This window comes from Gymnoscopelus microlampas (genome assembly GCF_963454915.1).
Source record: "Gymnoscopelus microlampas genome assembly, chromosome: 3".
Taxonomy (NCBI): domain Eukaryota; kingdom Metazoa; phylum Chordata; class Actinopteri; order Myctophiformes; family Myctophidae; genus Gymnoscopelus; species Gymnoscopelus microlampas.
Genome location: NC_139940.1, coordinates 2,018,394 through 2,041,592, shown reverse-complemented (window position 1 = coordinate 2,041,592; position 23,199 = coordinate 2,018,394). Strand labels below are relative to the sequence as shown.

General features: G+C 44.1%; 2 protein-coding genes across 2 annotated transcripts in view; both read left to right on the top strand.

Moving 5' to 3' along the window:
• The window catches only part of nfkbid (nuclear factor of kappa light polypeptide gene enhancer in B-cells inhibitor, delta), a 41,778-nt gene extending 29,617 nt beyond the window's left edge, over nt 1-12,161 (top strand). Inside the window, exons 6-12 of the mRNA XM_084052711.1 lie at nt 727-832; nt 2,465-2,611; nt 4,554-4,605; nt 5,537-5,694; nt 6,302-6,421; nt 7,800-7,964; nt 11,750-12,161. Coding sequence (XP_083908837.1) covers nt 727-832; nt 2,465-2,611; nt 4,554-4,605; nt 5,537-5,694; nt 6,302-6,421; nt 7,800-7,964; nt 11,750-11,821 — 820 coding nt within the window. The 3' untranslated portion in view covers nt 11,822-12,161. The remainder of the gene's footprint in view (nt 1-726; nt 833-2,464; nt 2,612-4,553; nt 4,606-5,536; nt 5,695-6,301; nt 6,422-7,799; nt 7,965-11,749) is intronic.
• A 7,918-nt stretch (nt 12,162-20,079) lies between these two features.
• On the top strand, nt 20,080-20,924 carry LOC311039076 (uncharacterized protein; the record flags this gene model as incomplete). Its single annotated transcript, XM_084048718.1, has 2 exons — nt 20,080-20,217; nt 20,577-20,924. 2 exons carry the CDS (start codon nt 20,080-20,082, stop codon nt 20,922-20,924), a joined length of 486 nt encoding a protein of 161 aa, XP_083904844.1.
• Nucleotides 20,925-23,199: the final 2,275 nt, after the last annotated feature.

Below are 23,199 nucleotides of genomic sequence, written 5' to 3'. Positions count from 1 at the left end.
GTCTGTCTCTGTCTCTCTCTCTCTCTGTGTGTGTGTGTGTGTGTGTGTGTGTGTGTGTGTGTGTGTGTGTGTGTGTGTGTGTGTGTGTGTGTGTGTGTGTGTGTGTGTGTGTGTGTGTGTGTGTGTGTGTGTGTGTGTGTGTGTGTGTGTGTGTGTCTCTCTGTTTCTGTCTCTGTCTATCTCTGTGTGTGTCTGTCTGTCTGTCTGTCTATCTGTCTGTCTGTCTGTCTGTCTGTCTGTCTGTCTGTCTGTGACTAATATATTATGATTAATTGACCACATATATGAAGTTAAACAACTACATTCTATCCAAACGATATCTTAAAAGTAAATTCCGTGCCTCAAAAAATAAGTTTAAGAGCGTTTTAAAAAACGAAAGTAAGAATTAAAGACAACGCACAAAAAACAATGGCTGCCGCTCGTTTTTGGTCGGCTGCACTCAGGCTGCACTCAGGCTGCACTCGGCTCCATTCGGGCTCACTCGAACTCGCCACCTGATTGGCCAACTTTCGCTGTCAATCACAGAACGATGAGCGACGACGCCGCCGACAGGCTCGTCCATTTGGTGAACGGGCTAGACACGCCCAGACAAGCCTTCAGGCCAGACTCGCTCCTGAAATCAAATGCAAATGAGATTTTCCGGAGGGAGGGGCTTTACCAGGCTATCCTCTACCAGCTAATCCGTCCGCTTTGCTAAGGGTTCTTCTTCTTCTTTGGCCCCCGTAGGATCCTCCATATCTACACTGCTAAGGGCCTCAGAGAGTATGCCCTGGCTGCTGCAGAGAGGCTGAGGGAGCTGGGCCGCCTGGATGCCAAGGAGCACAAGGGGAAGGTACACACAACACAACTCACTGCTACACACTGCAACAACAACCCAGAGGTACACACAACACAACACACTGCTACACACTGCAACAACAACCCAGAGGTACACACAACACAACTCACTGCTACACACTGCAACAACAACCCAGAGGTACACACAACACAACACACTGCTACACACTGCAACAACAACCCAGAGGTACACACAACACAACTCACTGCTACACACTGCAACAACAACCCAGAGGTACACACAACACAACTCACTGCTACACACTGCAACAACAACCCAGAGGTACACACAACACAACTCACTGCTACACACTGCAACAACAACCCAGAGGTACACACAACACAACTCACTGCTACACACTGCAACAACAACCCAGAGGTACACACAACACAACTCACTGCTACACACTGCAACAACAACCCAGAGGTACACACAACACAACACACTGCTACACACTGCAACAACAACCCAGAGGTACACACAACACAACTCACTGCTACACACTGCAACAACAACCCAGAGGTACACACAACACAACTCACTGCTACACACTGCAACAACAACCCAGAGGTACACACAACACAACACACTGCTACACACTGCAACAACAACCCAGAGGTACACACAACACAACTCACTGCTACACACTGCAACAACAACAACCCAGAGGTTCTGACAGCTTCCTCCAGCAGGGTTGCCAGATCTGCATGTTATAATTCCCCCCCCGCAAGATTTTATTTGAAAATAGCCGATCTACAAGCTCACAACGCGTCGCATCGCGACGCGTTGTGAGCTTGTAGATCTGCTGTTTTCAAATAGCTGATGTATGTGTTAAAGTGGATTTGGCCCCATAGTCGCTTCTTTTGGTCTGGTTTTCCTAGACCTGGTTGCTTGTTTCTCTCACAGAATCTGGCAACACTGCTCCCCAGTGCTGTTATATGGACTTCTTAGGTTCTAGTGTTCAGAAGTGTTTTGCAGTGGTGTAAAGTAACTAAGTACATTTACTGCAAGTACTGTACTTGAGTACAATTTTGAGTTTCTTTTTTTTTTTTTTTACTTTACTTGAGTATGTCCAATTTTCAGTACTTTGACTTCTACTCCACTACATCTCAGAGGCAGATATTTTACTTTTGCTCCACTACTATTATTTGAACACTTTAGTTACTTTGTAGATTTTGATTATTATTACAAAACATACATTAACCATTTCAGCCCTATATACATTGTGTCCATTTGAAAATAGCCGATCTACAAGCTCACAATGCGTCGCGACGCGACGACACATTGTGAGCTTGTAGATAGGCTATTTTCAAAATATATATATATATATATATACATTTTATACATTTGAAAACTTGTGAAATGGGACATTCTGCACAATGAGTACTTTTACTTTTGGTACTTTAAGTACTTTTACTCAAGTACATTTTGAATTCCGGACTTCTACTTGTAACAGAGTATTTCTACATGGCAGCATTGATACTTTTACTCAAGTAAAAAAAAATGTGAGTACTTTTTCCACCGCTGGCGTTTTTGTGAACGTTGTGACGTGGTCTGATTTGTCTCATTAGTCTCATTAGTCTCATGTGTCTCATGTGTCTCATTAGTCTCATTTGTCCCCGTCAGACGGCTCTGCTGGTGGCCGTGACGGCCAATCAGCCGGACATCGTCCAGGATCTGCTGGCGTTGGGATCCGACGCCAACGCCTGTGACGTCCACGGTCAGACCGCGCTCCATCTCGCCGCCAAATACGGCTTCCCTGCCGCCCTGCAGGTAAAGAGAGGCATTACAGTGTCTACTTCAATAATAACGTATTGGTCACATCACACGTTTAGGTACAGCAGGTACATGTATAGGTATACAGAGTTTGAAATCATTTAGGGGTTAAAGTGGTTAAAGGGGAATACCGCTCATTTTCAACATTGAACTATGTGTCTTTAAAGGACAACTTCACCGATTTTCAACCTGTCTTCACATAATTGGTCCTCACTAATACTCATGATAAAATGGCACCATTTTTGTTGTCTCCGCCAGGAGACATATGTTTTTGTTCTCGTCCTTCCGTGTGTCCACTAAGCTAACATTGGTCAAGCTTCACGTGACACGTGACCATATGTTGAAAGGGTGTGCTTTGATTGGCTAGCGAGACGCACGACGAAATAGAGGCCTATAAATAGGTGTGTCACTTCAAAACATTGTTTACATGTTTTGAAGTGACATCAGCCAAGCTAACATTGAACATGTTAGCTTGGCTGATTAGAACATGTTAGCCAAGCTAACATGTTCTAATCCTTAGATGTTCTAATCTAAGAATCAGAACATTTCTAGAAAACTATGGTTAAAGACATGGTAAGTGATTTCCTTTGGTTAAAATAGCACGGGTCTGCTGGCGGAGACTTGTGCTCCGAGGAGCACATTTTCTAGTTTTCTACTCGGCCTGTGTCTCAGAGGAGGGCTGTGGACAGTTCAGAGTCCCGTCTACCAGTGACATCATCGATGGGGAATCCAAGCTAATAGAAAGTGCAGGCTTTCTATTCCTGGAAAGTTGCAATGCAATAATAGAAGCCATTGTTCTCGTGTTAATGAAAAGTTAGGATCAGTACTGATCTGTCTTACCTATTTATGTTACATATTGCGATGTCACGTGAAGCTTGACCAATCCAAAAGATTAGGTGTTCACGGACGGACGGACACACACACACACGCACGCACGCACGCACGCACGCACGCACGCACACGCACACGCACACGCACACGCACACACAGACACAGACGGACGGAGTGAAAACATACTCTCCACCATGCCTTCGGCCTGGCGGAGACAAAAATGTGAAATCTTGTTGGGGGAAAAAAAATCATGCCTAACAATGATGTCACTGGTAGACGGGTTTCTGGACTGTCCACAGCCCTCCTGTGGACCAGGAAGGACTTTGTAGATTTTGTGGACCAATTATATGAAGATAGGTTAAAAATCGGTGAAGTCGTCCTTTAATACAACTTAGAGCTGTTGTGTGGACATAAGAAAAAAGTCTCCCCCCCCTTTTTATGTTGCCTAGAAGTGGATAATTGATTGAGGGTCATGTGATCAGTGACATACATACGCAAGGTGTACTGTTGGTTGCTTTCAAATCTTTCCTTCTGGAGGGTCCCTGGAACACAATGTTTTACTAAATGTTCGCTTTAAAAAATACTAGACCATACCCGGTCGACGCATCCGTGGGGGGATATGCGCACATGATCTGGCAACCCGGGAGGCGACATTGTTTGACACATAAACGCTAATAAGAAGCTGAGATTTGATGAAATTGAAAAACGGGCTTCACAGTTGCGTTCAGATGGTAATGGTCAATGGCTGTGTGCAAAATCAGAGCAATTGGTCCAGCCAGTGAGGAGAACCGGGTTGTGACACCACTACATTGTGACACCACTACAGACATACAGAGGTTACTAGAATTATAGTAGGATATATTCAAAGATTTGCACATATTTTCACGATTAAAAAAAATAAAATAAAAATAGCAGATCTACAAGCTCATAGCGCGGCACTCGGTGCCGCGCTATGAGCTTGTAGATCTGCTATTTTTTGGAATAGCCAAAGAAATCAAAAAAATGTGAGATACTTTCTCACGTCTATGTGAGATAGAAATGAGATACTTTCCCGGTCTAAATGGGTTAACCCATGTAAGCAGACTCTCACACTGTGCTTCTGTTAAAGGTTCTTCTACTAAACGGACCCGGAGTCAACCTGGAGGCCAGGAACTTTGAGGGTAAGAGACTTCAGGTTGCTGCTGTTGTATCTCCACAACGTCATGGCTTAAAGCTCTAGCATGTAACTCTTTGTTTTTGTGAATAACATGTTATTTGGACCCTTTCCATGCCTCACCTGAACTCAGCATTCAAGAGAATTGCCTTTTCCAAACTCGCATTTTATGCTGAAATAATTGCATCTCTAGTATTGGCTTGAATCTTGATTATTTAGTTAGAGTGTGGCATCGCGGGGGCACGTTGGCGCAGTCGGTAGCGCTGTTGCCTCACAGCTAGAAGGTCCTGGGTTCGATTCCCGCCGGGGACGCTGTGGGCACTGGGGGTGTGTCTTCTCCTCCGCGTCACCAGCGCCCATACCCTAGGTGGGGTTGGCGAAAGGGCCCACTCTGTGTGGAGCTTGCATGTTCTCCCCGTGTCTCCTAGGGTAGTTAATACCCTCACAAGAACATGTAGTAATCCTGGTCACTATACCGCCTCCCCCTGGTCAGCCGGGGCGCCTGATGGAGGGGAAGGGAACTGGTTGGAATAACGTGTTCCTTCCACGCGCTACGTCCTACCAGGGAAACTCCCCCCTGTCAGGTGACAAGAAGGTCAGTTGGCTCTCATGCACTGAAGGAGGCATGAGCTCGGCCCTGGCCTCCCTAGGCTGGTGGGGGGAGTGTAGTGCCCAGGATCACTTAGCAAATTGGCACCGGGTGAAAAAAAGGGTTACAAAATCGTGGGATAAAAAAAAATAGAGATGGAAAAAAATAAGAGTGTGGCATCGCACGCCGAAAATAGCCGATCTCCAAGCTCACAACGCGTCGCGCTGCGACGCGTTGTGAGCTTGGAGATCGGCTATTTTCAGCGTTTTCACCAAAAGCGCCCTTTTTTAGAAATGTCTGCCCCTGCCCCTCTGACATTCTCTGCACGTCCCTGTTTATGTGGTTCCAGGACTCACTCCTCTGCACTGCGCCACCATGGCTCACGGAGTCATCATGAAGAGCCTGGTCAGCAGCAGCGTGACAGACGTCACTGTTCAGTCCAAGGCTGCAGAAACCTTCTCCTGTCTGCAGATGCTGCTTAACGCCGGAGCAAACCTCACCAGCCAGGTAGGTACTGACCCCGGGACAAAGGAGAGGGCCTCGTATATAATAGGCCCCTGGTGGACTCCGGGTCAATGACGTACATATGGGTATATAGGGTTTAAATCAGTGGTCCGGGGACCGCCGGTGGTCCTTGAGGGGGTTCCAGGTGGTCCCCAGCTAAATGATGGAGAGTTGGTAACCACATGGACCCTTATAGATCTTTAACTCTTGAGAGTGTAACATGAAACCAAATGGACCCTTATAGATCTTTAAAGGGTTAGAGCGAACATTTGTAACTCAAATCTTTGCTTCTGTGGGGTCCCTGGAACAACTTATTTTACAAGTGTTTGCTTTAAAATATATATATATATATATATATTCAAAGATTAGCAAAAGAAAATCACGATTTTCTTTTGCTAATCTTTGAGCTGCAATTTTAGAAGCTCACTTGTACTTGTAACAGAGTATTTCTACGCTGCAGCATTGATACTTTTACTTAAGTAAAACATTTGAGTACTTTTTCCACCACTGCAAGCTGCAATACATAATGGAAACTAACTAACACATTGAAACAGCTTTGAGAATGACACAAACACAACGGTAACACAAAGATGTGTTCATGTGTTTCCAGGAGATCAAAAGCAACAAGACGTCTCTGCACCTGGCTGTGAAGGACGGGAACATGGAGCTGGTCAGATACCTGCTGTCCTGCCCCCTAGTGGCCAGCGTCAAGGACTTTGTCAACATGAGGGTGAGCGTGACAATGTGAAGACGTCATAAAAGTAGTAATACCACAGCGTAAAGAATACTCTGTTACAAGTACAACGGTCCTGCATTAGCTCCATGTGAGCCTGTCCCCAGGCTGGACATAGACGTTACTTTTCCTGTGAATCTACTAGGCCTGACCTCTAGTAGTCAAATAGTCGACTATGAAATAAATGCATAAACATGTAGTAAAAAATATAAGGTTAGAGTTAGCATTTGCTAGCATTGCTAACCAAATCCTCAGTTTCCATCCAAATATCGCAAAATAGTGGTAAAATCCGCTATTTCTACCCGATCTTTTTAAAAGGTATCACTAGTCTGTTGGCTTGTGTCTAATGTAAATTTCAAATAAAGATGTATTAACGATCATATTTTGTTAAAACTGTTGTGAAATTGTATCTCTGTTTGTCCTCCTGGGCCACTGGTTCCAGCCGGTTCCAGGGGGCAGTGGCAAATGCTTGGTCTCAGAGAGCATACATAACAAAGAGACCCTTGGAAACAAAAGAATTGCATCCCCCGCTATGCATGATGGGATTGATAGCCCAGTAGTGCTACTCTGAATGAGAGCCATTGAAATGGTGTTTTCTCTACTTAAGAGTTTTAACTTGATTTAACTTAACTTCTGTTCTATAAGCTGTAGTTTCAAAACTATTCACTCAATCTTATTAACCAATATATCATTATTTTGCTATGATTCCCTGCTTTCATTTGACATGAAAAAATGAAAATGAAAAAATGCTAGATGACTGTCTCCCAGTCAAATTTGGTCACAATTAGTCGAGGGGTGTCTGAGTCGACTGCCAATCTCTTAGTGGGATCATACAAAATATATTAAAAAAATAAAATAAAAGTTTATTCGACTGAGCGATTGGCCTAGTTTGTTATATTAATTAACTAGTAGTTTGCCAAAAATAGGATATACATCATGATTTATTGGGAGAAACCAATAGTATATCTCTGCTGTCCGGCAGCAACCAGCTAACTCCAAAATGTTTATTTTTTAGGAAATGACAAAAACAAAAAAAAAGTGGATTTAGGAGGTTTTGTTCATCATTGATAAGAACAGCTGAATGGACCTCCAAGCTCTCAATGAGGTTGGCGCTATGTGCTATGAGCGCGGCACTCGGTGTCGCGCTATGAGCTTGTCGATCTGCTATTTTTTTTGAACAGCCAAAGCAATCTAAAAATGAAACAGTATGTGTTCCCAGATTGAATGGCTTTAAATCAGCATTACAATAATATAACATACTGTAGGTGACCTAAGAGCTGCATCAGCAGCGGGGCGGCGGGGAGGGGGAGCCAGCAGGTGGCAGCACTGAGCAGCTACTGACGTTCTATCCCTCCCTATACACCTCCTCCTATAGGCTCACGGTCACACCGCCTTGCATATGGCCGCCGGTCTCCACGGCAACCAACACCAGGAAGAGATGCTGAGGCTGCTCTTGAGCAAGGGAGCGGACGCCAGCGTCCGAAACCAGGAGAACCACCAACCGGTCCACCTGCTGCAGAGTGGACCCTATGGAGACAGAGTGAGTTACTATAGCAACCTGTCTATCTACTGCAGAGTGGACCCTATGGAGACAGAGTGAGTTACTATAGCAACCTGTCTATCTACTGCAGAGTGAGTTTTAGAGAAGAGAGAAGAGTCTGGGACGTGTGGAGCGTTGTCCAGGGTATTTTAGAGAAGAGAGAAGAGTCTAGGACATGTGGAGCGTTGTCCAGGGTGTTTTAGAGAGGAGTCTGGAACGTGTGGAGCGTTGTCCAGAGTGTTTTAGAGAAGAGTCTAGGGACGTGTGGAGCATTGTCCAGGGTGTTTTAGAGGAGAGAGAAGAGTCTAGGACGTGTGGAGCGTTGTCCAGGGTGTTTTAGAGAAGAGAGAAGAGTCTGGGACGTGTGGAGCGTTGTCCAGGGTATTTTAGAGAAGAGAGAAGAGTCTAGGACATGTGGAGCGTTGTCCAGGGTGTTTTAGAGAAGAGTCTGGAACGTGTGGAGCGTTGTCCAGAGTGTTTTAGAGAAGAGTCTAGGGACGTGTGGAGCATTGTCCAGGGTGTTTTAGAGGAGAGAGAAGAGTCTAGGACGTGTGGAGCGTTGTCCAGGGTGTTTTAGAGAAGAGAGAAGAGTCTGGAACGTGTGGAGCGTTGTCCAGGGTATTTTAGAGAAGAGAGAAGAGTCTGGAACGTGTGGAGCGTTGTCCAGGGTGTTTTAGAGAAGAGAGAAGAGTCTAGGACGTGTGGAGCGTTGTCCAGGGTGTTTTAGAGAAGAGAGAAGAGTCTAGGACATGTGGTGCGTTGTCCAGAGTGTTTTAGAGAAGAGAGAAGAGTTTAGGACGCGTGAAGCGTTGTCCAGAGTGTTTTAGAGAAGAGAGAAGAGTCTGGGACGTGTGGAGCGTTGTCCAGGGTGTTTTAGAGAAGAGAGAAGAGTCTAGGACATGTGGAGCATTGTCCAGGGTGTTTTAGAGAAGATAGAAGAGTGTAGGACGTGTGGAGCGTTGTCCAGGGTGTTTTAGAGAAGAGTCTAGGGACGTGTGGAGCGTTGTCCAGGGTGTTTTAGAGAAGAGAGAAGAGTCTAGGACGTGTGGAGCGTTGTCCAGGGTGTTTTAGAGAAGAGAGAAGAGTCTAGGACGTGTGGAGCGTTGTCCAGGGTGTTTTAGAGGAGAGAGAAGAGTTTAGGACGTGTGGAGCGTTGTCCAGGGTGTTTTAGAGGAGAGAGAAGAGTCTAGGACGTGTGGAGCGTTGTCCAGAGTGTTTTAGAGGAGAGAGAAGAGTCTAGGACGTGTGGAGCGTTGTCCAGGGTGTTTTAGAGAAGAGAGAAGAGTCTGGAACGTGTGGAGCGTTGTCCAGGGTGTTTTAGAGAAGAGAGAAGAGTCTAGGACGTGTGGAGCGTTGTCTAGGGTGTTTTAGAGAAGGGAGAAGAGTCTAGGACATGTGGAGCGTTGTCCAGGGTGTTTTAGAGAAGGTTCTGACAGCTTCCCTGTGTTAGCTGATCTGAGAGGGCGGGTGGGGTTGTAGGGTTGGATCTTTGAAGATATGTGGGTGCCATACCTTTGGTTGCTTTCAAAAAATACAAAAATACAAACATGGATAGACAAAACAATACAAAGCACAGCCATAAGACTGCCGACAATGCTCACTACGGTAAAATAAAACAAAATATGAAATCCGAGAAATTAGTCAAAGACAGAATTTAAACTCTAAGAGGTTACACATCAATTGAAACAGGAGCAGCAACTGGAAAGGCCTTCAGGGGTTAGGTTTTTACCAAAGAAAAGCTCACCCCACAGTAGAGGGTGAGTTAGAGTTAAAGGTAGAGTTAAGTGATGTTTTGGATGTTTTTTTTTTTTGTTAAAAAGGTTAAGTACTATATTTTGATAGTAATTATTGCTACAGAGCGTTTGTTGGGTCACAGGGGTCTCTCCAGCTCTTTAGTAAACAGAATATAGTACATTTTCATGTAGGTTACATTTAAGCCAATCAGGAGAGAGCACTGAAAATGCATTTTCTGATTAATAAAGAGCTGGAGAGACATGGAGACTCCTTTTACCGAACAAACACTCTATAGCAACGAGTCACAATATAGAGCTATTTAACACTGCTACTGAACAAACACTCTATAGCAATGAGTACTATCACAATATAGAGCTATTTAACACTTATTTTAACCAAAGTAAATCACTTACCCTACCTTTAACTAAAATTAACTAGCAACCACAGAGGGTGAGTTCTAGTTAAACTAAAACTAGTTATAGTTCTTTCTTTCTCTTTCTTTTTTCCTTTATTTATTCAGGGAAGTCCATTGAGAGCAAGCTCTCTTTTTCAAGGACGCCCTGATAACAACATATAAAATACATATATAATGAGAAACAATAACAAACATTTGAATCACATTACAATGTCACAGATGCAAATAAACATAGTGTTACATGAAACAGCTGCAGTCACTATGTAGTGTGTCCTCAAGAAGCACCCTGAATGTCTCTATGTAGTGTGTCCTCAAGAAGCACCCTGAATGTCACTATGTAGTGTGTCCTCAAGAAGCACCCTGAATGTCTCTATGTAGTGTGTCCTCAAGAAGCACCCTGAATGTCTCTATGTAGTGTGTCCTCAAGAAGCACCCTGAATGTCTCTATGTAGTGTGTCCTCAAGAAGCACCCTGAATGTCACTATGTAGTGTGTCCTCAAGAAGCACCCTGAATGTCTCTATGTAGTGTGTCCTCTAGAAGCACCCTGAATGTCTCTATGTAGTGTGTCCTCTAGAAGCACCCTGAATGTCTTTATGTAGTGTGTCCTCAAGAAGCACCCTGAATGTCTCTATGTAGTGTGTCCTCAAGAAGCACCCTGAATGTCTCTATGTAGTGTGTCCTCTAGAAGCACCCTGAATGTCTCTATGTAGTGTGTCCTCTAGAAGCACCCTGAATGTCTCTATTGAGACCAATTGCACCAGTTTCAGAGAGTCCTGAAGTTTGTTCCATTTGTGTGGAGCATAATACATGAAAGCAGTTTTTCCTTGTTCACTGCTCTTACGTGGACTGGTATATCTAATGTGTGTTTGTGAACGTGTTGATGGACTGGTATATCTAATGTGTGTCTGTGAACGTGTTGATGGACTGGTAGATCTAATGTGTGTCTGTGAACGTGTTGATGGACTGGTATATCTAATGTGTGTCTGTGAACGTGTTGATGGACTGGTATATCTAATGTGTGTCTGTGAACGTGTTGATGGACTGGTAGATCTAATGTGTGTCTGTGAACGTGTTGATGGACTGGTATATCTAATGTGTGTCTGTGAACGTGTTGATGGACTGGTATATCTAATGTGTGTCTGTGAACGTGTTGATGGACTGGTAGATCTAATGTGTGTCTGTGAACGTGTTGGTGGACTGGTAGATCTAATGTGTGTCTGTGAACGTGTTGATGGACTGGTATATCTAATGTGTGTCTGTGAACGTGTTGATGGACTGGTATATCTAATGTGTGTCTGTGAACGTGTTGATGGACTGGTAGATCTAATGTGTGTCTGTGAACGTGTTGGTGGACTGGTAGATCTAATGTGTGTCTGTGAACGTGTTGATGGACTGGTATATCTAATGTGTGTCTGTGAACGTGTTGAATGTCCAGTAACCTTTGGTTCCAAAAGCGAGGATAGGTATAAAGGAAGTTTAGTTAAAGGACCACTTCACCCATTCTCAACCTATCCTCATATAATAGACCATCAGTAATGCTCATTATTAATATGGTACCATTAATGTTGGTGTTCAGCCTGTGTGTGTGTTTAATCTCCTTGACGCCGAGCCTCTTGTGGTGTTGTTTGTGTGCAGCTGAAACTCCTCCTGAAGAAGAGAGGTGCGTCCACACGCCGACGCGTACCGTCCTTACAGGACCTGGAGTGACCCTACCGTCCTTACAGGACCCCGGAGTGACCAGCCCACTGACAGACCGGGATCTACTTTATATCCCCGCGTATCCCTCCTCCGCCCATCTGGAAGCAGAGCGGTCTGAACGCAGTGCGTTTGACTTCTATAGTGAGAAGAGGGCGGGGCGGCGGGGGGGGTTCTACTGTATCTTCTTGTGAGGATTTCTCTTTCAAACAGTTACATTTAAAATAACAACTTATCTCAGAGTACTGAGAGACACACTCTCAGTCTGCAGTTGATTTCTATGAAATCGTAGTGAAGCCTGTCTGTCTGTCTGTCTGTCTGTCTGTCTGTCTGTCTGTCTGTCTGTCTGTCAGTCAGTGGTGGAATAAGCACTAGTTTGTTACTTAAGTAAAAGTAACAATACCAAAAAATACTCAGTTAGGGTGCAGTCACACCGAACTGTTATCCTATGCGGGCGGTTTCTGCCAATGCTTTTCAATGGGAACGGAGGTTGTTTTTTTTTGCGGAGATCCACAGATGGCAACAAACCGCTGCGTTCCCATTGGACAGCATTGGCAGAAACCGCCTGCAAAGTTCGGCGTGACTGACTGCACCCTTACAAGTAAAAGTACTGTATTTAAAAGTTAATTCCAGTAAAAGTGCAAAAACATTGGCAGAGGTATATATACTTAAAGCACCAAAGTAAAAATACTTTATTTTGTTGTCAAAAATAACTTCAGCTAAAAATAACAAGCTTGTAGATCGGCTTAAGTGGTAATACGTATGTTTAGTGATAATAACTTAAATCTGCAAAGTAACTCAAGCTGTCAAATCATTATTGTGGAGTAAAAAGAACAACATTTGCCTCTGAGATGTAGTGGAGTATAAAGTATTGAAAGATTTGAATATTTTAGAAATAAAAAATGGTAATGAATTAAAAGTACTTAATTATCACCTTCCACCATTGTCTGTCTGTCTGTCTGTCTGTCTGTCTGTCTGTCTGTCTGCCTGCCTGCCTGCCTGCCTGCCTGCCTGCCTGCCTGCCTGCCTGCCTGTCTGTCTGTCTGTCTGTCTGTCTGTCTGTCTGTCTGTCTGCCTGCCTGCCTGCCTGCCTGCCTGCCTGCCTGCCTGCCTGTCTGTCTGTCTGTCTGTCTGTCTGTCTGTCTGTCTGTCTGTCTGTCTGCCTGCCTGTCTGTCTGTCTGTCTGTCTGTCTGCCTGCCTGCCTGCCTGCCTGCCTGCCTGCCTGCCTGCCTGCCTGCCTGTCTGCCTGCCTGCCTGTCTGGTTTCCCCGTCAGAACTTCCCACCCTGGTGAGTAATGATCTCATTGGTTGTTAGAAAGGTGGGCGTGACACGTCACTGAACATGTGTTCTTACATTAAGGATGCATGTTGTATCATTCTGGGTTTCATTTACACCTTTTATTCTGTCATCATCCCCCTGGGGACATCCAACTGTGTGTGTAGCAGTAAGCATCATCATCATAATAATAATTGTCTCCGCCAGGAGACTATGTTTTCACTTTCCGCCCCCCCCCCCCTCGGCCAAGCTAACATTGGTCAAGACTCACGTGACATGTGACAATACGTTGAAAGAGTGTGCTCTGATTGGCTAGTGAGACGCATGACGTATATCGGCCTATAAATAGATGTGTCACTTTGAAAGAGTCTTAGCCTCTTTCAAAGTGAGGTAAGACAGGAATAATCACGAAATGGCGGAGAAATGGCGGAGTAACACTTAAGACAGGATTAATCAGGAACAGTACTGGCTCCAGTACTGGCTCCAATTACCTGTGCTCCGAGGAGCACATTTTCTAGTTATAAATGAATTAATCAATAATAACAAAAATCAATACATATAATTGGAGTCTGACTCTGAACATCTACACTTGGTCTAACTGAGTTAAGTTATTAATACATTGAAATGTAAAACTGTTATCTTCTATATGCCTATTTGCTTTTGTGGAAAAAGAAATATCATTTTACTGTGTAAAACTATCCTTCATGGGACCTTTGCTGTATGACAAAGTATGTTTTATTTTCTTTATGGAGAAATGACACATTCTGTGACTCATCATGTTATTTCACTGATGAGTCATGAATATTATGAATACCGTATATACAGTGGTGTAAAGTAACTAAGTACATTTAAAATGTTGAGCTCTTTTTTTTTGTTTTTACTTTACTGGAGTTTCAGGGTTTACTTTACTGGAGTTTTTGATGCCAATACTTTTGCACTTAGGTACATTTTAATTTCATGACTTTAACTTGTAACAGAGTATTTCTACATGGTGGTATTGCTACTTTTACTTAAGTAAAACATGTCAGTACTTCTTCCACCACTGTATTTACACATACCATACTTGAAAGAGTGAAATACTGTATAAGTTCCACTATACTTACTATATATACTGCTTTCATGATCACTGAAGCAAAGACATCTCTAATTTCACTTTCACTAGAAACCCATTTGTTTTCTGGAAATGGTAAAAAAAAAACATTAATTTCTTCTCAAACCCGTTTCCCCCTTAACCCCTTTAAGAGCTGAAGCCGATTCTACAAATGTCTTCTAAATCCCAACAGTTTTCTGAAAAAAACGTATGTTTCTATATCAGTGGTTCTCAAACTTTTTCATGTCAAGGACCCCCAACATTATATGTATTTGACCGCTGACCCTCATCTCAAAATGTGTTGTTCCAGGGACCCCCCAGAAGCAAAGATTTGAGTTACAAATGTCCGCTTTAAAACAATACATATTCAAAGATTTGAACACATTTTCACGATTTTTCAAAAAATAGCCCAAAGTGTGAAATAATGCTTTTCAGCTCAAATCAAAAAGTGACACAGATGCGGGTCTTAATGGGTTAAACATGATTACAGCCAATTAGTCACAGACTAATGGAGAAAGTTACGTTTTCTTTGAACGTAATCTCCATTATTGTAATGATGAACATGTCATAATGACATCACATTTCATTCAGGTTTTTACCCTTTTTCTTAAAATAGAACGTGTGTATTTGTGTTGTTGTTGTCATTGGCATTAAATGATCTTCTTTTACTATCCAGTGTTAATATCTATGAAGTGTTTTTAACATCTTTCTCCTACAGTAATACACAAAGACATTTTCACATCATCTGTATACAATTACATGGAAATGTTGATTGGTTGCAATAATGTCATAAATCATTAGTGTGTTAATGGCTCAGTGTCAGGGTTCATTTTATGGACGAAGAAAAAGCAAGAATAAAACCCCAAAACCAAACGATACATTAAATCCATAGCAGCACTCTACATCACTTCATTTATCTATGCCTTGGTAGAGTGGCCGGGTAGAGTGAACTGGAAAAAAACGTTCGATCCCGGGCTGGGGCGCTCCCCTAGAGTTAGTGTAGAAGTGTCCTTGAGCAAGACGCTGAACCCCTAATTGCTCCTGATGAGCAGGTTGGTGCCTTGCATGGTTTCCTCCGCTAATCGGTGTATGAATGTGTGTGTGAATGGGTTAATGGCACAATCAATGTAAAGCGCTTTGGATAGAAGCGCTATATAAATGCACCATTTTACCATTAATGGAGTGAGACGGAACATACAGTCTAGTACAGGGATACTCAAATAGCTGAACCTGTGGGGCCACATTACAGACATGACAAGGGGCCAGGGGCCAGTTGATAAAATGACATTAAAGGGACAGTTCACCCCCCCAAAAAAAAATTCCCCATCAATTTCACACACTATGGAGACTTGAATTCATGGATATTTATTATTTTTTGTCTCATTCCTAAGACAACAATTTGATGACCAGCAGACCAGTAGGCAGCGGTTCCAAAATGTCTTTCTCAGGATGGGACTGTGGGGTCTCTGCTCTACATGTAAAGTGTCTTGAGACAACTTGTTGTAATTTGACACTTTAATAAAATTGAATTGATATTGGCTGTAGGTGGGTAACGTGGCTAACATGAAATAGCAGATCTACAAGCTCACAGGCTTGTAGATCTGCTATTTTGGGGCGAATGTTCCCCCTGAATAGAGAAGCTGGGGTTGAAGAGGGGTTAATGTTGTTGTTGTGTATTTGGTAGAGGTGTGTGTTTACAGATTGGAAAACTGATGTTTGGGCGCCATCTAGTGTCCATCAGCTAACACTACGTGATGATGTTCTGGGTGTAAAATTAAATGTGTTTCAGATGTTAAATCATTTTCTCACTCTAGTTGTACTTAAGTACACTGTAAAAAAAACAACTTACATTTTTTGGCCTAACATTTAATTTTAAGTTGTTAAGACATTAAACTATAAATGATTAACATTGAGGCAAAAACTTAAAGGACAACTTTGTTTTTTTACAACCAAGGTTTATGTTTTAGATTGTAATTAAAGTAAATAAGAGATGAGTGTTACATTTTTTTAATTTACTGCTTTCTATAGTTTTAGCAACTTTCGCGTTTTTTTTTACAGTGGGCTGGGGCATTCTGTCCGGTGCCTAATTATGTATTTTTTTTTACACAATAACCCGGCGTTTTCTTCAGTATTATTTACAGTAGCTCTTCTAGCCCCCAATAACTCACATCTGGCCATCAAAGACCACAGGACCTTTTGTATTGTGTAAAAAAAGGCATATTTAGCCACCGGGCAGAATGCCCCCGCCCACTGTAAAAAAATATCACGAAAATTGCTAAAACTATAGAAAGCAGTAAATGAAAAAAAAAACGCTCATCTTTTATTTACTTCAATTACAAGCTAAAATATAAACCTTGGTTGTAAAAAAAACAAAGTTGTCCTTTAAGTCAGACCAGCAAACCTACAGTAGGTAGTTGTATGTTGCAAAGTAACTTTTTGAGTTTTATAAACTAACTTGTTTCAGTTTACAAGGAGGAAAAGTTCTGCTAACTCATGAGTCCTTGTTGTGAAAGGTGCAAATACCAACTTTCTGCTAATTGAAGAACTCCGCCCACATTCTCCATTCTATTCTCTGGAACAGAATCCACATCACTTTCACTGTAAGTTTGAACCTACTTTTCATTTAAGTTAAACAAAAAAAAAGGTGTCACTATTTATGGTGTGATAAATACATTGATAAGTTAGGCAGGCATTACCGACAGTTAAAGAGAGATGAATGATGCAGGCTACATTCTAGTGTGACTGTATTAAACTGGCGGGCCCGGACGTAACATACACACACTTCCCCCAATGCTGCTGGGGCATACCATTACAAGAGGGGTGTTGCATATATACAACACTCCCTATAACATCTCCCTTCTTTTAGATGATAACGTTGACATTGCTGACATCCTTAGTGCAAGTACAGTGAGACATTAGCAGAACAAATTCAATATGACAATCAATACTCCACAAAGCCTTCAACACAAGTAAACAGACATTTCACATTCTCCTGTCTTCCTTTTTTCACTTTTTGTTTTTTCTTTTTCTTTGTGCGTGTCAACAACAAACCTGTCACAGTCCCACTTTTTTATTTTTTTTTATTTTTTTACAGTACACAAACTCAGCTGAAGAGTTCAGAGTTCACTACAGATCCAGGTCTGTTTGGCACTTTTACCACAGGCCGTCCTGTGCCCTGGCACAGGACGGCCTGTGCCAGGGCACAGGTGGTGGGCCAGCCATAGGCTGGTGCACGTCACTCCGTCTGAGCGGGCTGACTTCCCGGGCACCAGTGGTGGAAAAAGTACTCAAATTATTTACTTAAGTAAAAGTACCAATACTGCAATATAAAAATACTCTGTTACAAGTAAAAATCTAAAAATAAAAATGTACTTGAGTAAAAGTACAAAAGTATTGGCATCAAAATGTACTTAAAGTACCAAAAGTAAAAGTACTAAATATTTGAAAATAGCAGATCTACAAGCTCACAACGCGTCGCAATGCGACGCGTTGTGAGCTTGTAGATCTGATATTTTCAAATAGCCTAGGCATAAAATAAGGCTAAAGTGGTTAATGTATGTTTCATTATATCATAGTTTATATCTGAAAAGTAACTAGTAACTAAAGCTTTCAAATAATTGTAGTGGAGTAAAAGTACAATAATTGCCTCTGAGATGTAGTGGAGTAGAAGTAAAAGTATTGGAAATTGGAAGTACTCAAGTAAAGTACAAATACCTCAAAATTGTACTTAAGTAAATGTACTTAGTTACTTTCCACCACTGCCGGGCACCTGCTCCAGTGTCATTGTTAGTGTCCATCGTGTTGTCGGGTGGACTGCTGCGTTGCGCAGCGGGTGGGCTGCTGTGCTGCTGCGCTGCACATTGTATTGCTCAGGGTGGCGCTCGGTAGCGTCTCTCTCCGCCGCTCGCAGGTCCACCCGGTTACGGCGGTAGAACGTCGACCTCGACATCCACCAGGTACGACCTGGGGCCCACATGTTGCAGGCAGACTCCTCTTGGCCACCTGCCCGTCCTGTCCCCGGGCAGAGGGTTCATCCTTATGTCCTGTCCGATACATAGCTCAGGTAGATCTCTGGCCCATTTATCATACCAGAGTTTTGGCGGTCTGGTGTTTTACCTGCAGCCTGTCTGGGACCCCAGTGACCACACTCGGCTCCAAGAGCGTGTCAGTGACCGGGAGTGGAGTCCTCAGTCTACGAGACATCAATCTCTGCGCAGGGCTGCTGAACATGCCCTCCGCGGGCGTGTTCCTCCACTGTAAGCCATGGGTCATTACCCTCACTGGCTGCCTTCTTACACAGGTTCTTCACTATCTTCACGGCCGACTCAGCTTTTCCATTCGATCTTGGGTGCCTGGCGGAGAACTTGACATGGTCAAAGTCCCATTCCTTTGCGAACCTCCTGAATGTTTCGCAGTCATACTGGGAGCCACAATCTGTAATTATCCGGTCAGGTTGTCCATGTCGAGGAAACTGGGCCTTGCACCTCAGCACTGTGGTCTCCGCTGACAGATCTGGGAGCAGCTCTATTTCCCAGAAATCTGAATAATGGTCAACCATAATCAGAAAGTCTTTTCCAGCTTGTTTGAACAGATCCATGCTGAGGATCTGCCATGGTCGTGTTGGGAGTGCATGGGACATCATTGTCTCCCGCTGTTGCTTATGTGAGTATTCATTACACGCTGAGCACTTGCTCACTTAGTCCTTGACCTCACCGTGCATGTTGGTGTCTCTGGCCTGTCTGTAGCAGGCATCTCCTCCTACATGGCTGGCATGGATGCGTTTCAACATTTCTGCCCGCAATGATTTTGGCACTATGACTCGCTGGCTCTTGAGGACTCCATCCTGTGCGCTGATCTCGTCCCTGATTGACCAGTATTCTCTGATCGCCGAAGGAGTATCCTCCCGACAATCTGGCCAGCCCCGGAGCACTGCCGCTTTCAACAACTGTAGGCCCCCATCACCTTCAGTATGTTGCTTGATCTGGTTCAGCCGTTGGCTGGTGACAGTTAGATACTCAACCTGGTTTATTTGTTCAGTGTCCTCTTGTGCCCTCTGCAGGCAGCATATGGTGTGTTTTGTATATTTTGTGTCAGTCCCCTGTGATGGAGCTGTGGCCCTGCTCAGTGTGTCACTGATGTACATGTCAGGTCCTGGCTTGTACACCACCTTGAGGTTATAGGCCTGAAGCGTGAGCAGCATGCTCTGGAGGCGTTTGGGTGCAGTGAGGAGGGGCTTGGTGAAGATAGAAATGAGTGGCTTGTGGTCCGTTTCTGCTGTGATCACCCCCCGCCCATACAAATAATAATGAAAACGCTGGCATGCGAAAACAATACTCAGACACTCTTTTTCTATTTGTCCATAGTTCTGTTCTGTCTGAGTCAGTGCTCGCGATGCGTACCCAACTGGCTGACCCTCTTGTAGCAGACAACAGCCAAGTCCCTTCCTACTCGCATCACTCTGGATGGCAACCGGCTTGGTCACGTCGTAGTATCTCAGAATAGGGGCTGCTGTGACCAGTCGCCTGATCTCCTCGACTGCAGCGTCGTGTTTGGGCAGCCAGTGCCATGGGACATCCTTGTCCAACGGCCTCCGTAGTGGTTCACATGCCTCAGAGAGGTGTGGCATGAACCTTGCCAGGTACGTCACGAACCCGATAAACCGTTGTACGGCCTTGGCGTCTTCGGGGTGTGGCATGTCCCGGACCATCCTCATTTTCTCTGGGTCCGCTCTGAGCCCCCCTGCCGAGAGAATGTGTCCGTGAAACTTAACCTCTCTGACCCTCAATTGCAGTTTCTTTAAACTCAGCCTCAGTTTGACCTCCCTGCACTCCCTGAGCGCTATCAGTTTTGTATCATGGTCCTGTATGGCCTCCACATCTGTCTCCCCACACCCAACTATCAACATGTCATCTGCTATTGGTTCTACCCAACCTAGTCCTGCCAGTAGCTCATGCTGCTTTCGCTGGTATATCTCTGGGGCCACTGACACCCCAAATGGCAGCTTTAACCAGCGCTTCCTGCCCCACGGCGTCCAGAATGTGGTGGTGTAACTACTCTCCTCATCTAGTTTACATTGTAAAAAGGCATCTCGTGCATCTATAAGAGTGAAAATGCGAGCCCTGGGCAGCTTGTAGAGTACATCTTTAAGTGTTGGCATTATGTAGTGAGACCTCTTTAAAGCCTGATTCAGTGACTTGGGGTCTATGCAGATCCTAAAAATAGAAAATAGCAGATCTACAAGCTCATAGCGCGGCACTCGGTGCCGCGCTATGAGCTTGTAGATCTGCTATTTTTTGGAATAGCCAAAGAAATCTCAAAATGACACAGAGATGCGTTCCCGGTTCCCAGGCTTAAGTCACATGGGTCTCAGTCGTTTGTCTCGTTTCTTCTCTCCCTTCAGGGAAGCCGTGAAAATCCTCTTCAGAACCGGGCCCTCCCTGCACTCCCCGCACCCGCCATCCAGACCCAGCCTCAAGCCCAGAGCCAGAACCAGAGCCAGGCCCAGACCCAGACCCAGACCCAGGCCCAGACATCTCAGCCAAAAGGTTTCGATCCTTCCAAGCTGTACGCCAAGATCAAACTGGACCTGCTGTACGGCCGACTGTGGAAAACCTACCAGGGCTCAGCCAGGACCGCCTGGACCAACAACACGAACCCCCAACACCAGCCTAGGACCACCTGGACCAACGCCACACCCCCACACCAACCAGAACACAAGGTCAATATTCTAAAACTCACCACAACATAAGGTACGGTAAACTTTATTAGTAAAAATAAAAAAAAGGTTCAGTTTACAGCAGGGGTCTTCAACAGGGGGTCCGGGACCCCTAGGGGGTCCTCAGAGTTACTACAGGGGGTCCGCCAATTCTTTATGTGATATGATTTTGTCTTTTTACCATAACCACTCGAAACCTTAGCATCCCTTTTCTGAGGAGAACTTTAGCCAAAAATAGCAGATCTACAAGCCCACAACGCCTCGCGCTGCGAGGCGTTGTGGGCTTGTAGATCTGCTATTTTTGGCAAAGAGGTATAGGTGTAGAGGGAAAAAAGAGCAGACCAAGTCAACAAAAAAAAGTATCATTTACTTGAGCACCTGCCCCTCAAAATGTCTGTGCACGCCACTGAATAGAAACACACAAAGGCACAGGCAGATATGTCCAGCCTTTTACAATCAGTCCTATTTGATTAAATACTTTATTTAACGGTTTGCAAAAAAAAAACTGGCACATTTCAAAGCATCAGTTGAGCATTTAACCCATTAAGACCTGAAGCCGATTCTACAAATGTCTTCTAAATCCCAACAGTTTTCTGGAGAAAAAAAAGTGTGTTTCTATATCAGTGGTTCTCAAACGTTTTCATGTCAAGGACCCCCAACATGTGTTTGGCCGCCGACCCCCATCTCAAAATAGTTTTGTTCCAGGGACCCCCCAGAAGCAAAGATTGAGATAATAGCATGTTAGGTCAGACAAATCAAAGAAGGAGTAGAGAAACGGCCCCTGTAATCATGTCTGCTTATTATAAGCGACTTTGGGCTTCTTGTTCTGTAAAGTTGCTTGCAAAAATTGGTAGTTGCGGGCTGTGTTGTTTTAGGCTTGTTTCTGAAGTGTAGATGCTTATTTAGGCTTGTTTCTGAAGTGTAGATGCTTATTTAGGCTTGTTTCTGAAGTGTAGAGCTTGTAGATCGGCTATTCTTGGCAAAGAGGTATAGGTGTAGAGGGAAAAAAAAGAACAGTACACGTGAACAAAAAAAGTTGAATCTAAAATAAAATCTTAAACAAAATAGAGGGGGTCCCTGCTTCATCTCTCTCTCAGCTAGGGGGTCCTTGGGCTGAAAACGTTGAAGACCCCTGTCCTATGCCAATGGATTCAAGATTCAAGATTGCTTTATTTGTCATTAGTTTTCCATCTGCAAGCAGTGCTAGAAAAACAAACGAAATTATGTTTCTCCCAGTCAGAGACAGCAGAATTCATAAAAGAATAAAAAACAGAACAGTGCAGAAACATATCCTATCGACCTGAATCAAAAGTCCTAAAAAACAATAATTCACACTATAAAATAAGCATACACTGATAAAAACAAGCTATTGACAATAAAACTGAATGAAATTCATTCATCTACTAGGGAGATTTGAGTTCAGGAATCTAATTGCCTGGGGAAAGAAAGTATTCCTCATCCTCTCTGTCCTGGCATTTATGCTTCTGTACCGTTTCCCTGACGGCAGAAGGGAGATCAGGCTGTGAGAGGGGTGGGTGGTGTCCCTGATGATATTGGTTACCCTCCTCACGCATCTCTGCCTATATATGTCTGCCAGAGATGGCAGCGAGGTGCCGATGATCTTCTCCGCTGTTCTCACCGTCCTGTTCAGCTGCTTCCTCTCCTCGGCTGTGCTGTTTCCATACCAGGAGGTGAGGCAGTAAGTAAGCAGACTCTCTATGGCACCTCTGTAGAACATGGTCATGGCTGGGATGGGCAGGTCTACTTTCCTCAGCTGACGGAGGGGGTAGAGGCGCTGTTGGGCCTTCTTTATGATGGCAGTGGTGTTGCTGCTAGGGGCCAGATTTTCTGTCAACAGTACACCCAAGAATGTTGTGCTGGTTACCCTCTCCACAGCTGCGCCATCGATGTCCATTGGCTGATGTTGTGGCCTGCTCCTTGTCCTAAAGTCCACAATCATCTCTTTGGTTTTATCTGTGTTTAGGGCGAGATTGTGCGTTTTGCACCAAACTGCCAGCTGCTCCACCTCCATTCTGTAGGCAGCTTCATCTTCATTTGTTATGAGGCCGACCACGGTGGTGTCATCAGCAAACTTTAAAATGTGGTTGCTTTTGAACCTGGCCGTGCAGTCATGCGTAAGCAGAGTGAACAGTAAGGGGCTCAGTACACAGCCCTGAGGAGATCCTGTGTTCACTTCAACAGGTTTTGACGTGTTGCTGCCTACTCTGACTGTTTGTCTCCTATGTGTCAGGAAGTCCAGGATCCAATTACAGATGCTAGTATCCACATTCAGCACCCTCAGCTTCTC